This window comes from Cygnus atratus, chromosome Z, assembly GCF_013377495.2.
Source record: "Cygnus atratus isolate AKBS03 ecotype Queensland, Australia chromosome Z, CAtr_DNAZoo_HiC_assembly, whole genome shotgun sequence".
NCBI lineage: Eukaryota > Metazoa > Chordata > Aves > Anseriformes > Anatidae > Cygnus > Cygnus atratus.
Window position 1 is genome coordinate 40,706,879 of NC_066396.1, and position 18,763 is coordinate 40,725,641.

The 18,763-nt window shown below is 34.9% G+C and overlaps 1 protein-coding gene across 1 annotated transcript in view; it reads right to left on the reverse strand.

Moving 5' to 3' along the window:
- Positions 1 to 252: 252 nt before the first annotated feature.
- The window catches only part of LOC118253776 (guanine nucleotide-binding protein G(q) subunit alpha), a 133,274-nt gene continuing 114,763 nt past the window's right edge, over positions 253 to 18,763 (reverse strand). Inside the window, exons 6-7 of the mRNA XM_035558539.2 lie at positions 8,601 to 8,754; positions 253 to 4,924 (exon numbers count right to left, since the gene is read on the reverse strand). Coding sequence (XP_035414432.1) covers positions 4,734 to 4,924; positions 8,601 to 8,754 — 345 coding nt within the window. The 3' untranslated portion in view covers positions 253 to 4,733. The remainder of the gene's footprint in view (positions 4,925 to 8,600; positions 8,755 to 18,763) is intronic.

Genomic DNA, 18,763 nt, shown 5'->3' on the forward strand with positions numbered 1-18,763 from the left:
GCAAATATGATCTTTATTTTTAAATACTGTAAATTTAAAAATGTATCTGACACCAACACCACCTCCCCTCCCCTCCCTCCCCCCTCCCCCAGCCGAAAAAAAAAAAAAAAAAGTCAAATAAGGATTTCCTACAGCACGGCAAATGAGGAATCCAGCAACAGACTTCAGCTTAGACTGTATTTTGAGAGAAAAAAAAAAACAAACAACAACGAACAAAACAAACAAACAAAAAAAACCACCACAGCTTTACAGTAAGATTGATCTGGTTTACTTGATCTTGTATTTTTTTACACTGTCTTCAAAATCCCCTTTATTCCTTTTTTTCCCCTGCAGCATGGCTACTGTGAAAAAGCTCAAGTGAAACTTACAGTAAAATCACTTTAACTAGCTAAATAATGACTGGATTATTGATTACATGGAGATGTTTGTTTTGATTGATACAACTCAAAATGTTATGGGTAAATACAAGTCAAAAAAGAGGAAATATCGATAACTCTTCAAAACAAAACATGGTTTTGCAAGATCTCTACTGACCTAACAAATTAGGCAGGGACAGATGGCTTCAGTTGTTTAATGCATACTAAATTTTAGAATGTACGGTTTATGTCAAAACAGGTACTGTATTTACAGAAGTGTGAATTTCTAAATTACAGTAGTTGACTACCTACACCAGGCCATTTTAACTTCCTGTGTTATGATGGTTCTCCGAAATGCACTGACTTTAATGGTCTCCTAACTAGAGGTAGGTCATTTGTAGGCCTTGTTAATATGCTGTGCACACTTCATTAGTTTACTAAAGCAATAGTATGCAGGATAACCATGCACAGAGCTCCAACAACAGCAGCACGTATAATAAATTATTTGGGTTATTTTTATTTTTTTCATGTGGGTTAACATGTCTTTGTTTTCTCCTAATACTTCATTCTTTTATGAAGAATGTGTAGCAAGGCAAGGGTTATTCGGTTGAGTAATCTGAAAGTCTTTTGCACCTTACAACCAAAGGCTGGGAGTCTAGCAACGTCTTTATATGCAGCCCTTTTCCCCCTATTTAAAGTTTTTGCAAATCATGCAGTCAATTCTGACTGATATCCAGCATAAAAAGTCTCCTCCATGTTCAAACTTAAAAAAGTGATTCACAATCATGTGGCAGTATGATTAAAAATTACAGTTCATACACCTTGACAATCAAAAGAGTCTGAATTATAAAAAGTAAACTGCCCTTATAGCTGCATCACCCTATATATGTAAGGACAGTGCCAGTTAATTTGTGAAAAAGGCAAGTTTAAGGTTTCTGTAAAACACATATTACAGCTTTCTTGTGCTAGCGAACATCTAGAATACACAGGTTCCCATGACGTTTTCCTTCCCTCCTCCCCCATTTATGACATTCAAAGAAATCACATAATTTTGGCAAAGTTAAAAGGGTTTCGGTCTTATTTTTGCCTTCAGCTTCATGTTAAGAGGCACAAACTTCTAGACTCAAGCACTATAAGGCATAGTAGAAACCACCAATTAAAACAACAGCAACGACAACAACACAACAACAACAACAACGGAATATATTGCAAGTGGGAACAGCTGTGTCATTTAAAAAGGAAATGTTTCTGTAAACTGTCACACTGCAATGCTGTGTTAGGTGATTCATGTAAAGCTTGCCTTGGCATGCTGTTTTTTTTTTTTTTTTCTTTTTTTTCAGAACATGCTCAAATGATCTAAACACTGCCACAGGTTCAACTTACCTAAAATATACCAGAAGTAGCCCAGTGGCACACACTCTTGAAAACTTTTGCAATCACAATATAACTATAAAGCATGAGTAAACTTTTGTTTTTATACAAAACTTAGAACCACATTTCCTTCTCCCACACCCAATATCCCATAACAAAAATCAAAACAAAACAAAAAGAAGCTCCGCCAAACCATACCTTTGTTAGACACCACTGGCTTTTTTCTTTTTTCTTTTTTTTCTGGCTACAGTTTTATTTATATCACTGACACCAGCATGGCCAATGTATTCCCAGGTTAAAAGAAGGGATATTATCAACAATGGAATTGTAAAATAAGAAGCTCTGTTGCATTTATAGCAAGACCAGGACGAATTTTGTAATGCCGTATATAAGACTAACTGTTCTGATCACCTATTTAAAATGTGTCATTTTTTATAACCTACATCTATCTGCTTTAGCTTTATTAATTAAAATGCTTTAACACCTTATAATTCTTAACAATAGTGACTTTTTGGTTGTTGTTGTTATATCTAAAGTTTATGGAATTTCTGAAATACTGTATAATTGATCTGATGTTCTTTCTTTTTTTTTTTTCAGGGAAACAGCATGTACCCACTATTACTTATGTGCAATGGCTTGAATCATCTCTAAATTCACTTTTCCAATAAAAGACTCTTAGAAAGGTAAAAGTAATCTAATGAAAATCTGCCAAAAATAAATTAAATTTGTATTTAAGAGCTTACGTTCCAATCCTATATATAACGGCTTAAGTTCTTCTAATAAAACTGGCTTCTAAATCTGTATAAAGCCCTGACAAGCTTTAAGCAGTTTCAAATACGAATGGCCTCTGTCTGGGTGTCTCCAATTTACTTCTACTCAGGAATGTGCAAATGATTTTATACAGCACGATGCTAGTACCACTCTGTACTATAGTATTTTTTTTGTTTTGTAAATAAAAAACAACAACAAATCCCTAGTCAGAAATAAACTGACAAAATTTACATTCTTCTCTCTTAAAAAAGTAAATAAAATAACATTATTTAAAATGTGAATTAGCTATAAGACATACAATACAATTACATAGATACATATCAATACAGCACATTCAATTTGCCAAAAATTAATGATTACAAAGCCAATATGGATGCTGCCATATATATATATAGATGTATGTACAATGATTATAGCATTCATAATTGCACTATACCTACAACCAGTTTTAAATTACAAGGTGTTTTATAAGGGAGCAAAAAATAGCAACTGTTCTTATTATTTTTGTTTTGGAGTTGGGAGGGTTAAAGATGAAAAACGTCTCATTAGTATTTATTGTTAACTTTGGTAATCAACTAATAAGCCATTCTTTTTTCCACCTCCCATACGCTGCTAGAAGGCAGCAATTTCTGTGTTAAGTGCACTCTAGTGCTACTTGGCATTGCAGATATTCAATCTAATTATATGTCTGACCTCTGAGTCTTCTGTAGCTTGCTAGCAAACATGCACCTGGTCAAAAAACACCTTTCAACTTAAGCTGCAGAATAAAGGCTCATCAATGTGTGCTGCATTTTTGTTGTTAAAAAATTGCACGTTAAAATTTCAAGAATGATTTTCTCACTGTTTCATTTACATTAATAAATCTTTTCTAAAGAACATCAAGAGAGGCTATTTTGATGAAAGCCTATCGAGTGTCTGTGAATCAGTTAACAAGCAACCTTATCAGGAAAGGTTCCCTGTTGTGATCTCTCATCAATAATTTCTTGTTGTACAACTAAATGTGCCTTGATATTATTACAGAAACCAATCTCATGCCATACCTGACATAAAGAGAGATTTAAACTGTCTTTAAAATAGTAGACCATATGCATGTGCATGGTGCACCTTGTAGCGTATTCACTCACAATGTTGTTTTTGGCATTTGCAAATGGAACACTTTCCAAAAAAGGGAACAAGGAGCTGAAACTGTTTGTTTGGCGGTTGACTCAATCAGGTCAGTTCCCAACCCATCAGTTTGGCATTTCAATCGGTATCTTATGTTTCAAGAGTATTGATTTTACAAAAAGCCAGATTTGGCAACATTAATTTTATACAATAAAAATAATTTTTCTACTGTGGAAAAAGAATTAAAAAGCTCTAACTTAAGAAAAAACACACAACTGAAGAAAGAAAAAAGAAACAAAAACACTGTTTCAGGCTGTAGCCACTGGGGAAAATGTAGTGTCTATGACATTTCTGTTTGGCATTTGTGAATAAAAGAGAAAAAATGGCACATGGCAATTAAAAAGAGATTCTATCATATTCCATGTACATCCTAGGTTGTGTCTTAATTATTTCATTACTGTCTTCTGTGCATCTTTCCAAAATGTGAAAATGATTAAATTTAGTATCCATACACAACTATAAATCTATTTTGAAATTCCAATATTGTAGTTCCAAAAGTGAAGACAGAACGAAAACACCCATGTCAAGAATTTAAAAATCACAGTATCAATACTTTTGATCCTTCAGAGAAAGTACATACTGTAAAATTAGAATGGACTGATGACTTAAATTCTGCTGATAGCATTTTCCTGACCAAATCACTCAACAGAAAATATTTTACCCAGGAATGTAACTGGGAAAAAAAGGCCATTGTACCTTTAAAAAGATAAGGAAGAAGGGGAAGGACGGAGAGAGAGAGGGTCAGGGAAACAGGAAATCAGCTTGATTTTGCTTCAATAGCAAAAATCTGCTATCCTTTGTAAGTGTATGACTGAGAATTTAAAACACATTGAGTCACAAGGTTTTGCCTAAAAAATGAGGAAATGTGCTGTGAATGTACTTCAGCATCTTTTGGTTTTCCTCCAAATAGTTTAAATAAAATCATAATATTAACTACAAACTCTGTGGACATTCACAGAGTCCAGGCCAACAATAAATTAGTATTATGCAAATTGTTTTCACAGATAATACAGTCCCTCTTGTGTATCTTCAATCACGCAAAGTTGGTTTTGGAGGGCCTTGTAGGCACAGTTAGACCAGGTTGTACTCCTTCAGGTTTAACTGAAGGATCGTGTCCTTGACAGCAGCAAAGACGAAGCGGATATTCTCTGTGTCTGTAGCGCATGTGAAGTGGGAGTAGATAATTTTGTCACTGTCTGGATTCAGGTCTACGAACATCTTCAGGATGAACTCTCGTGCTGCTTGTGCATCCCGCTGTGGTCCTTTTAATAAGGAAGACAAAATTAGTTTTCTTACAGTCAATTCAATATTTGAAGTTCTTTAACAGTGAACTATTTGGAGTAGAATATGGAAGAAAGACTCAGTCTGTGATCCTCACGTACGAGGAGAATGGAAACCTTTTACAAATAAATGCTATCATATACTGGCTACTTTCCTCTGTGAAGGAACTGTTCAAGACAGAAGGGAATTCCAGAAGTTCATCGCATCAGAGCTATCACATCAGAGTTTTATTTTTCCTGTGGATCATCTTTCTTTCTTAAGATAACATTTAAAATGGAGTGATGAAACGGGTGGTTTATAACCACACAGAATTAATAAAAGAATGATGAAATCCCTAAAATAAATCCTTAAAAACTTCAACAGAATTGGCGAGTTTCAGTATACACCTGCTATTTTAAATTATACTTAAGTTCTTTTAGCACTGCAAAATTTATTTGTTGTATGACGATTTCAATAGGTAACACAATGAAGCTGTATCCTCAACTGGTATGACACTGTCATCAACAGAACCTCATTTACGTTAGAGATAATAAAATACACGTGCTCTCCAGCTGAAGCTGTTCAACAGCAAAAAGTTCATGTTCTAACAAGTCAACTGCTGTCTAAATTACAAGAACAAACCTATTTGATCTAAATTAAAGTTGTAATTCTGAGAAGGATGCAGACTCTATGCAACCAAACCCCATGTTTAGTTTTACACAGGACAGAAAGTAAAATAGTGACTTCCAGCATAGCACAGTGAAGATTCATTCACATTCACAGCCCATAGAGCAGAGCAGGAGCAAGAATGACAGCTGTTGTTCTCCTGTGCTGCAATTCTATTCCACTATTCCAATGCAATTTTCATAGGGCATTACTCCCTTGCTCCCCTGTTTCTGGAATGCAGGTTTCTACAGAATATCTATGTTTTCTGTGCTGTCTCCTTCTCTTATTCTTCTCATTAGTCCCGGTCTCGTTACAAGGCAATATAAATACCTGTGTTCTGCTGTTACATATAACTCTGTCCTTCAGTACTTATGAAATCTTCAGGGAGTTACCAAGTACACATGTATTTTTCAGTAACTGGATAATAAATTTTTTTTTAATACTTCAAGCTTACAACTGCAAACGTTTCTAATGTGGGTAACTTCATAAAAATTAGGTAGCAAAAGCATGGAAGAGAAATCACATGCTCCCCAGTATCTATCAGCTGCAAATCCTTCTGAATATATGGATATACGCACATGAACATATATATACGTAAATAAACATATACAGACTACCCATTTTCTAAAATTTAGGCATGTACACAGATTTGTAAGCTCTCTAAGACAGGGCAGAGGACTTTTCACATTTTTGCAGCTTCTACACAAATTGGATTCTAGCTTGGTCACCTGGGCTCAAAAGAAACAGCAGCAACTGTTCACACTACAAATATAGCAAATTTATTAAGAAACTCTTAGACTTTCAAAGACAATGATTTCTTCAAAATAAACCATTTATAATTCTAATCAACTTTCTAGAATTTTGTTAATGCAGTTTTGCAGTAGCTAGACACTGTCTGTCTCTTAAGATCTTCCGAACTATTCAAAGCCTTTAATCATTTGCTAACCTGATGACACCTGTGCTGACGATATAATGTAATTTAAATTTTTTACTTTACTACAGTTCAAGCATGGAAAATTGAGGTTTAAAAAGAAAGATTACTGCCTCAGGACTTTAGAAAGAAACAGGATGTTAGATTTATACTGCTAAGTGGTTATGATCTAAATAACATGGAGACTTTGAAAGTAATTGCCATATAAATCAGTAGTTTTCTTGTCTCCTACAGTCTCTCTGCATGACATACTCAAGACTATGAGTGTACAACACTATGCAAGAAGTACTGCATCAATGTTTCTCATTCTTTGCTCCCAAGTATGTCCCTTTTTGTCTTTGTTTCCTCTCCCACCTCTTCATTCCTTCTGTAAGTCAAGCCTACTAGTACTAGTTGTAAAAGGATGACTTCATGTGATACACTGACACTTGAGCATGTCTCAGTCCTCATTTCAATGCTTCCAGTACTGTGCAACAAAACCGCTTAGAGTAATTTAAAACAGTTCAATTTGCCATCCTGGCTTGCAGTTCTCATCCCTATGCTACTTTCACCACTCTGCTGTTAAACAAGAAAACAGAAGGGAGAAGTGATCCAACTGAAAAATATCTAATTCTGATCACTTCCTCAAACTTGCCCACCACTCACATTCACAGTGTACTGGGACAGTGGAGGACACCACACTGTGACCTGCAAGCCTTTGACTGTAACTCCACTTTGCCACCAGAAGATATCAGATCAAACCATAACCTTGTCCAGCAAGATCTGTAGAATTAAGAGACAAAGACACTTCAAGACTTCCAGGTCTGCACTCCAACAGTTCCACCTGTATGAACAGCTCTTCATAAACCTTTTTTTCCATCACCCATAGCAAAAGGCAGGAGAAATAGGGTTTCTCTGAATTGAGTGGTTGAGTTTTGTCTGTGTTTTCTGGACACATATCTAACACAGATGTTATCTCCTTCTAAATGGTGATAACAGAATGGCCTGTAGTCTTCTCATATTCCAGAATGTCATCTAGGGAACTTGTGAATATGAAATAAACTTGCACCAATGAGAATCTTTTCTATTTAACTGCTAGTTCTCTTCTGCACTATGAAACTAAACTCACTTGAGAATAATGCAATCTGATCCTGCAGGCTGTTTGCTGTGAACAGATAACTTTCCCTGAAACAGGAAAACAAAGTTGTAAATTTTTCCTATTATTACTCTCCAATTTTTAACATGAGAGATAATCTTTTATTCAGCTTTCAAAACTGCTGTCCACTCCCTGGTGGGAAAAAAGAGATTTATTTAAAAAAAAAAAAAAAAAGAAGGGCGTTTAGTTTTCAGTCCTTTTATCATATGAATTTGATTTTCTTTGTTTTGAAGGCCTCCACTCACTTAACTTAGCTGTCTACCTCAAGAGAACTCTCTGAAAGTTTTCTCTGTTTTATTATGATTTATTTATGATCTATGTATTTTTTTCTGAGAAAGCACATTAGAACTTCACATAAGTGATGTAAAATTATTATCAAAAAAAGTTTTTTTAAAAAAGGTACAATAAAAGGTTACAAAGAGTGATACTAGTTTCCAGTTTCTGGTAACTAGTGTTACCAGAGAGCTTGTAACACTGCTTTAAACAAAACCAGCTTTAAGCAAAACCAAACTTCAAACAGAGAGTATGCCAGACAATAAATAAAAATGAGGAATACATTTTCACTTATTTTTATACTTTAGCTTCAGCTTTTATACTTCAATTCCAATGCTCACTCCAACGTATGAGAACAAACAGAATTTTGTCCATTGCTAATGTGATAATACTTACCTGAACATTAACCATTTCCCATGAAATGTACTGCCATCCTACCCACAATTAATAACAATACAAAATTAAATCCGAGCAATCTAAAAAATCCCACAGGACTTCAATTGCACTTTAAAAAATTCCATGATTAAAAACTCTAAAGCACTTTTTTTCCTTTTTTTTTTTTTTTTGTTAAAGAGCAAAATATCTCAATGGATCTATCTGTCTACCATTTGGACAAGACTATTACATTTTGTCAGTATAAACACAGCATGAGCTCTGATGTTATTACACTTACCATCATACTCTGGAAAATAATCAACTAGATGGGAGTACATAATTTTCTCCTCTAAGAGATCTTTTTTATTTAAGAACAGAATAACTGAAGAGTTCTGGAACCATGGATATGTGATAATTGTCCGAAAGAGCGCTTTGCTTTCTTCCATTCGATTCTGGAATAAAAAAGAGAGGAATTTAAGTGGTCAATAAAATAATTAAGCCAAAAACAACAAACAATTTGAAATCAACTCGTGCAATCTCATTTTAGTTGGTAACAGACCCATTTTGCACCTTCATAACAAAATGGATGGTTTAAGTGATTCAGCTACAACTAACAAGTAAGCAGGTAATTAAATATGCAGGTATTTTCCTATTGCAGTCAACTCAGCAATCATAAGTATTCTTAAAACACAGGCCATGAACGTGAATGCCAGAACAGATACAGATGTAAAGTCTGAATATGCATAGTTATGACCAGCTAACGAGCTTTTGGGTATTGAAATGCATGTGATTCATGGAAGGGACAAGTATACCAAAACAAGATATATTAACAAATTCAAGGTTTACAAACGTTACTTATTTTACAAGACATTTCTGAACTCCAAATGCAGAGTATATTTAATTCATAGAAAGATCAGCTTTAATACACTTGCTAGTAATTAGTGCTGAGAACACTTCCTGTATGTCAAAGGCTTATAATAAAAACTTAATGCGAATTGGTAAATTTGTTTCTAACATCATTGGGTTAGCCTTTATTTTATTGCCTAACTGTTCCTTAACTGCACTTCTTGTTTTAGCTGAAATGTAAGCAAAGCCTGCATTTCTACTTGTAATGATTTTCTGACATGGTAAAATTAATTATGATTTGATATAATTTTGAAAAGGTTAGGCTGACATCATGTGGCTGATGTCAGAGTCAGAACAAAGCGAGTTCAAAACCAGGAATTAACTCCCTCTTTTTTATTACTATTATTTAACAGAGCTGCCCTCTCAAAAGAACAGTTTCACCACCAACAGGAAGGCTGTGAATCCTGCAGATTCTGCTTTTGTTCAGCCAGGGAACAATCTGTCAGAAAATTCAGACAATTCATAAAATTTTACAGCATGCTGCAGTGATGGATGAAAATGGATAGTGAAATGTATAGACTGAATAGTTAACACAGAGGAGTGAAATCTTTGCTTTCTTCCAGTCAGGTCTTATGAGTCACACTGATTTCAACCGTGCCAGGATTTCATTCAGAGAGGAGAAAAACTGAAATATCAATGGAGCTGAGCATAAAACCTAAATCCTTCCATTAACTGTTAATCAGACGTCTCCATATTCTGTATGGATTTCTTGTCTACACAAAAGCTTATAGAGAGGTAATGGGAACACCACAGGATCGGTTTTCACTTTCATAGCCTTATGAAAAATATAAGGCAATGTAAACTTATAAACTACTGTTTCAATTCTATATATTTACCTGAACTCATCAGCACTTGTTATCTTCTAATGTGACATTCAGGTAGTGAAAAGGCTTCATCACTTGATTAGCAGTGTTATTTCACAATAAATTTATCAGCTATTGAAAACTTCTCAGTAAGAAAAGCGCATAGAAAACACAAAGAAATTGCTCTTCTAGAGCAAGCATTCCCCCTCTCCAAAAGACAAACCTTCATAAGTGCTGCAGCATTTCAAACTGTAATTTTGATTTTTTTCCATATACATAATACAGAATTGCAAAGATAAAATAAATGAGCTTCGATAAACTTATGACACTTCTCCCAGGAGAGCTAAGAAAACTGTGTTTTGCATAAATGGTTATTAGACACAGAGCACATTTTCATTTTCTGTTTGAAAGGGATGCCAAACAAGATGAAATAGAAAAGGCATGCAGACTAAAACTACAATGATATCATGCCTAAAACAATTTCAGGCATCTAATCCAGCTACATTAACTCTGTAAGTGTTCTGTATCATGAAGATACCAGAGGACAGGCACAATAAACAACAAAATATTGTCTTCATTGTAAAGATTATGCCTTTATTTATTTATTAAGTATGAATTCTTTATAATATGAATTCCACATACTCTTTTTTTTTTTTTTTTGCTATTACAAATTTATAAATATATCTAAAGTCCCTTTGGACTTGATTTGAGGCATCTTATTTAAACCTCTCCTTGATTTAGTAAAGATATCACCTGACAAACAGATCAGAGGTGAAGCAGGTTTCTATGACTTCAAAGAGAGTTCCATTAATTTAAAACCAATCCTGCCAAAGAAGGAGACTCCCTACTACAAAGGCAGTATAAAAGAGATGCCAAATAATAAAAATAATAAATGTAATGAATGTTTATATTAAAGGAAATAATTACAGCCTTGAGAAATCATTTACAGAAGTGGTCTGTAAGTGTAATCTAACAAAATGGAAAGAAGGCTGAACTGCTTTAGAAAAATACATAGTTCAGGATGGCAGTAACTGAAATCAGTGTAATAGTACCAGATTATCCCAGCCTCCTTCACTTCACTGTATTCATTAATACAATCACAAACTTCATTTCTAAAGAAGCTGCTTGTCTCCAAAATTCATCCAGTTAAATGCATTTCCAGGAAGAGCCATGCTAAATATGAATCTATTACTGAATCTGGGAGAGTACTCTTTAAAGAGGCAACACCAGTAGATTGCTGCCCTTGCTGATTTTGCATTAAATTATCCAGTCCAAAACAAAATCAACAGGAGGTCAGAGAATTTTGGGAATGAAAAATGATTAAAAATGCAAACTGCATTGGAAGAGTCCACTGAAGTAGAATGAATTCCTATAGTACAATCCTTATGGTATTATTTCAGAGTGTATATCATTACAGAACAGCCCTTACAGCATCTTGAATGAAGCACAAAGCAGCAATTAAGATATGTGGAAGGCTGCAGAAACATTTTCTAAAGAGTTGCTAAGGGGCATAAGCTGTCCAAATCAGTCAAGAAAAAGATCACTCTTCTTAAGTTCTGATATTGACAGGTTCATGAATTTCCTTGATCCTTCCTGAGGAAAATATCACTCAATATTATGATCCACCCTACAACAGGGTGGGGGTGGGGAACGACACTTTAGCTATAACTAGTTATCTTCTGTGATTGTAAGTCTCCTAGCAATGTTCTGCAGTCATCTATACCTTCACAAAAGACACATAATAAGACAGTACCACTAGAACATCAAGAGGACAGATCTGTAAATGCAGATTTCACGTCTTTCACGTAGTTAACAAGAGTATCTTGCAAAGCTTCATAAGTATGTTAGTTAAGAAAATTTCATTTTAGTTCATTTCATGACATTCATAACTTTATGAATAAGTTACTAAATAACTGCTCCAATCAATGTTATTTCACTGGAGGGAATGATAAATCTTAGATGGAATAATGTAATGAAGGAATTGTCCATGAGCTTATCTGTTTTCTCTAATAGTTGTATAAACTAGTGTAATACAATTATTGTCTTCTACAGCTCTTGCTTATTTTAGCATTTTTAATGTCCATGGGGATCCTCTGAGTGAAAAGTGTCAGGAATATCTGACAGCATTGTAAACTACATAGCAGTTATTGCAGTGATGTTAAATTACATCGTAACTTAGACATCTAAAGATCAAACCAAGGATTTTTTTTTTCAAAAAATACATAAATGAATGATGTCAACTCTGTTCTTTTCTGATGTTGCCGTTTCATTTTTTTTTTTTTTTTTTACCTTTATTAACCATAGACCTACTAAAAATATTGTGTTTGAGAACTCAAAGGGACTCAGAAGAGGGGAAAAAAGCCAGTAACTTATGTCCTAAATTTATACTCACTTAAAAAAACAAACAAACAAACAAACAAACCCAACTAACTAACAAAACCACACTATTCTTTTTTCTGTCTTGGTGCCACAAACTGAACTCACAGGATGGACATTATTATCAAGGTGTGATAAAACAAAGTACTTAAGTACTTAAACACTGTAAAGACCTAATGTGTCTTCTCTGAAGAAAAGACAGGCACTCATTTTATGTTGACCTTATGTCTTCTCTTGGTGTGTAGTTATAACGAATGAAAGTAAGGAGTCTAACTCTTCTGTTCCCTCCCAGTAACTCCCCTATTCAGGTGCGTTGTCTTCCCAAAACTGCGCCCTTTCTTAGAAACTAAATAAAAATGCTTACTAATTGCCTGAATTATGGGAAATCTCACTGGCTCGTTCCTTTTCTCTGTCCTTAAGAGGAAGGTAGAGAGAATCTCATTAAATACACATTAAACTCTCCACTTTTCAAAAACTGTCCCAACTGCCAGCGCTGTAAACTTGAAATTAATATTTATCATTACAAAAAATGATTGGCCTCTTCCTTCCAATCCAAATATTGAATTAAACCATTAGCAAACAGTTTCATAGTTTCTGTTTTAACAGAGGAGAGTCAGGAAGCTTCCAAGAAAGCAAATGGACAACAACAACAACAAAAAACCACAGATTTAATATTATAGCTTAAATATTAATGGAAAGTGATGGACTTTCTAGGAAAATACTGTATTTGGAAATTAAGGATTGCTTTTGTTAAACATGCCACTAAACAACTCAGCATAGTTACAATCAATATCAAGTGCAGTCAATATTTGTGGTGGTAGCTGAACAATATCCAACACAAGCCCTGAAGGCAAAAATTACGAGAAGAATTAAGTTCTTACGTTATTAACATGTAAAGAACATGGATTCAGCAAAACCACTCCTTTGCTTAACATTAAGCACAAGATCATGATGCCACATGCTGTTAGGAAAGCATCTAAAGGAAAATACCATTATACGCTCTTGTACTTCTATCATATGCTCTTTCCCTTCTAAGAATCTATTCCTAAGAGGGAACCTCTGTGTTAAGACACTAGGACACTTATATTTGGAGAAGAATTTTGCCTTTGTTTCACCAGAATCTACTCATCATAAAATTAGTAACAGCAATCTACAATTCCAGAATCAAATTTTTCATATAACAACACTACTGATCCTACTCAATACGTATTCAGAGTCCGGCTACATAGAGGGCTTCAGAGTAATGTCTACATCTATAAACAGTGCAGTTAAGATGACAGAAGTTACCCCTATAATCTAGGAGAGCACAAAGACCATGACTAAGTACATATACACTGGCAGGGATGCTGCTGGTTTGCTGATACCAGTAAGAACCATACAACACAAATGAGTAACAGACACATACTTAATCTGTTTAAATGTAAAGAGCTGCAATTGCTCACAGTGACTCTCACACATCTTCTAACTGAAACACCTCTGAAATGGGAGCAGAGTATTAACCCTGAAATGTTGGCTGGAGAGCAAATTCAGAGCTCACCTACTGCAGCTTTTTATTTATGTAGGCTATTGGCAACACAGGAGCAGGTCAGTCATTGCTTTGTCTCAAGCACTCTTGAAAGCCTCTACAGATAGAGGCTTCACCACTTCTCTGCTTTCCTTTTCCCACTGATAGACATTCAAGGTAAAAGTGTTTCCTAATAAACAACCTGAACCTCCCAACCAACAACGTGTCCTTTGCTTTTTGCTATATTGTCTACCTAGAAGAGCTTGGCTCCATGGCACACTTGCAACTCTTCAAATATTTGCTGGCAAGTATTAGCCTCCTCTTCACCAGACTAAATGTGTTAAGGTCACTCCCTCAGTCTTCATAGGACATGGGCCCTGGACCGTTCATAGCTTTCCCAACAGTTGATGTGATCATGAAATTGCATCTATAAATCCTTTGCAGTGATTCCACATGGAAATGGAAGGGAATTGTATTAAGGATGATGAACAGACATTTTGCTATTTTATCACTCAGATGTGTAGCCCATAGATGTTTTGCAGTAATTGAAAGATGGCCTAGAGATTTTTAAGGAGATTTTATCTGCTTGAGCAGATAAAGCAAGATAGGTCCTTAATATATCTTAACAGGCTAAACATTCTAACACGGGTTTACTATCTTATTTTAGAATGATTCAAGGATTAATCCCAAAATATTCATTTTTTGACTCATCAATCTCTGCTTACCCTTCTGCAGTCTTTCATTCCTTTGTTTATTCAATGTCTAGGAGCAAAGTAACTTTTACAGACTTCATGGCAGATAACACTATTTTTGTTACACAAATCATTTCTCCAACAATACTGCTGATCATTCCTTAAAATTTCTCCCGATTTTCTGTTGCTAATAATAGCTTGTACCATTGCATGCTCAACATTTCCTTCATTAAACATATGCAACATTACTATCATACTATTTTAAATCAGTTTAACTAAAGAGTTTGACAACACAAAACTGTTGAATTACTCACTGTATCTGAAAAACACTCGTCATTAACAAAATATACTTTTTTTTACATAAGAAACAGTTTAATGATACAGTATTTTTACTTGAAATAGGGATGGGATTACGAGGAATATAGAAAAAGGCCAGCACCGAGGATCTGACCTTCTATTAGATGCACCCTGTAAAGGAAGCCCTGCCAAACCAAGCTGGACAGTACGAATTTTGAAAAGAGGGCAGAAGCAGTGGGAGGAAGGCAGTATTTAATAGTTTGATCAAACACTAGGTCTGACTTTATAAGCCTGCTCTACCTCACCAAGTGGCTTCCAGCAAAATAGTACTTCAGTTTCAACGGAAAAGGCTACAGAAAAAAACTTGCCAACAACTAATGCACAGAAGTGTGCAGCTGGAGCTGATGCAAACATTTCTCAGCAGCTGACAGCCGTTCTCAGCAGTGGTGACAACTTTCACAGCAACCCCTCTCTGACATGAGCAACCACTCACTGTGGCCTCACTGGCTTTGCATGTACCTGGCACAAAGACCATAAGCAGCACCATCACTATTTTAACCACCCCCCAAGATGTGCTGTCCTAGGCAACCTCCCTGTTGTTACGTCTGTATGCTTTACCTGCATGCAACTGAACAGAGGCATACTGACATCGTCAGTCGTTACCTCCACTTTCCTTGTTATGATAAACAGATGTCAGCACAAAACTCTTCCATCACTCTCCACACAATCTGACACAGTCACCAATCCAATGTAATAACACCATCATGAAACACAGAAGAAAAAATAAAGCAGACAGACTCAACAAGTGAAGAGAAATTTGTTAACTATAAACAGATTGTATAATCTTGGACAAAATTATTCCATTTCCTTATTAGATGCCAAGATAGAAGGCTGCACTTACTCATTAATCATAGGAATGTCCACTTTTATGACTAAAAACTTCTCTTTATAAAACCTCTTCCTATATAAAAGGTCTTATACTAATGAATTTTTGTATGACAACGAAACATTGACACAAATATAGCTAGACATACAAACTGTTTTCTCACATTTTTATCAAAATGCAAAAACTCTTACATTTGCTCATTTTTAAATAGATAAAAAAATATATTTGCTTCCACATAGTTTTTTTAATCCTGTTTTTTGGTTTTCATGTTAAAATGACTCATTTCTAGTTTGGAATTATTTATTTAAAAATTCTTAGTTACTTATTGCTCTGGAAAAATATGCAATTAGTTCTGAAATTACAAAATTGGTATGATTTATAAACACTTGGTTGTAACAAGTCAAATCCTTGAAAATATACCTGAAGAGGGCTAAAATAACATCTAGAAGCCATACCCGCTGATAGCCAGTGAAGAGAAAGCAGCACTTCTCAGCCAACAAAAAGAGTGCTTTGACAGAAGACTATGTACAATATTAATCTAAAACAATACAGAAACAGTAGTGGAATTTCACTCAAAAAAGTCTTTATAATTGTCTAGAGTGGCATCTAGTGGGCATAATGTAAGTTACATACTGAGCAAAAAATGCTGTTATCACGTTTTCTTAAAAACTAGTAATTTAAGTAGCATCTGATAACAAAGTTAGGAATTCAGAAATCTCGAGGGACAGAATTTCATTGAATTGATGAGTGATAAGGTGGTGAGGCATATAAGCATTTTTAAATTAACAGCTTGCACTGTACAGGCAACTGTACACTGACAAGGAATGTTTATTGTAGTGATAGGGCATTCAGAGATGGTAACTGCAGACGAGGAGATACTGACACATGAAAGCATCAGAAAAAAAAAAACAACTCAAAGATCACAATATTTCAGAAGTTGTTCAGTATCATGGTAATGTGTTCTATTATTTTACCTGTTTTTTTTTTTTTTTTGGGAAAGTCTGTGTTAGTTTGTTGTATCTCCCTTCTCCAAATATGGCTTCCAGCATTTATTTAAGTAGAAGAACTGCCTGGCTGCACACAGAGACCCTACAGTGTATTCCTTGGCTAAAAATTTAATAGGGCTGCTACTGAAAATTGGGAAATAACAGGAAATCAGGAAGTGGGAGGTCAGCACAGAGTCTTCAGCTGTGTAAAAAAGTAAATACAGTATCAAAAATGGAAGCACTTCTGATTTTTGCCACCAGTGAATCATAATCTTCAAGTTATACCACTATAGCTGACTATCTGAGAAAGGACTACACTGGCCGTACAAATATTTTTAGGAATGACTCAAATGCAATAAGAGAATACTTCAAACACAGAGCTCACAAATAATTCCTCTATTTGATTTGCTTGCCCTGAATCTTTCTGCAAACCAGCCTGACAAAAACAAGCTGCTGATAGAAGACTGGGAAGACTAAGAACTGTACTTGTAAATCACCTGGGAGAAGAACTCTAACTGCTCCATGAACTTGAAATTGCAGCATTGCCCTTGGAAATATATTGCAATTTCATGCACCCAGCAGAGGGACAGATGAATCAAATGACAGGTGAAATCCATCAAAATCAACATGTTCAACAACCACCAAATCACAGAAATACTGTCAAAATAAAATTGGTCCAAAAAGTGGCCCAGAACTGTAGTCCAGAGATTGTCGTCAACATATTTTTAATGAAAAAAAAAAGGATCTTAAATTGATTTTGATGAAATGACATGAATGCTGGTATAATCAGTTTTTCATGAATATCCACGTACTTTCGAGAAAAATGAGTGAAAATCTTTTAAAATAAAATTGCCATTGAAAAAGCTCCTTTTCTGGTCAGTTTTTATGCTGGTTATTGAACAAAAGAAATCACAATCTTCTTTGCCAGCAATTGCTGCCAATAGCAACATTTACCAGCAGCATTTCTGGCAAACCTGCAAACAGCTCATGAATGTTCAACCTCCCATTTCCATTATGATCTACCACTTTAACAAAGACAAATAGGCTCTGGTCCTTACATATGCAAATGTTCAATACTAACACTTTACATTCAAAGTGTTCTCTATCCAAAAACCAAAAAGATAACACATATGCATGTGTGAGAACACGCATGAACAAATACAATACATACAGCAAATAGTTTTGGCACAGAAGATTAATCTGTTGTTTTCTCTAGTTTCCAAATAAACAATGAGTTCCAGAGATCTTATTTACCATAGAAATAATACTGTTAAATAATTCTGAAGATCATTTGAGGATTTTAATTCTATCTGGGAGTTCATACTACCTCTCTGTCCCATACTCAATTGTTCTGGATTGCTGAATGTTGAAAAAACAGACAACTAAGTATTATGTTTATTCATGATGCAGAAAAAAAAGAAGTGCTCTGATCTCAATGTTGTTTTCTTTCAGCCTTCGTGCTAAGCCATGTAGGACTAGCTTGTGAATAAGGAACACAAAGTGCTGGAAGAAAAGTGGAAACATGCCCAAATGTGAACCGCAAGATAGTTCCGATGTAAAAATGAAACATGTTCTTCAGATAATTACCTCCATAAAGAGTGAAAGTATTCTAAACTCTGTGTCCTCATGCTATTCTTATTTTTGGCCCCCATTATACGAAAGTGTGACTGGCACATTGTACCCATTTGTCATCCATTAACAGATCACACTGATGAACACTACAGAAGTTCCATCTAGAGCCTTTGGATACTCTTCTATTTTACAGATTTATTTTGTCCAGAATCGAAAATTGAACAAGTATGTCTGCATCTACATACTGGTATACACACACAGATGAATTCACACTAAAAATATCTATCCTAGGTTTCAGATTTGCATGTAGTTTGAATATATTAGACCTTAACTGGAATATTTTTTTTTAACAAACCAAGCAACACCACTGATCCATTCTACTTAGGACAACCTAAGAATAACAAGATTTTTCATCAACCCAAACAACTGACATCCTTGC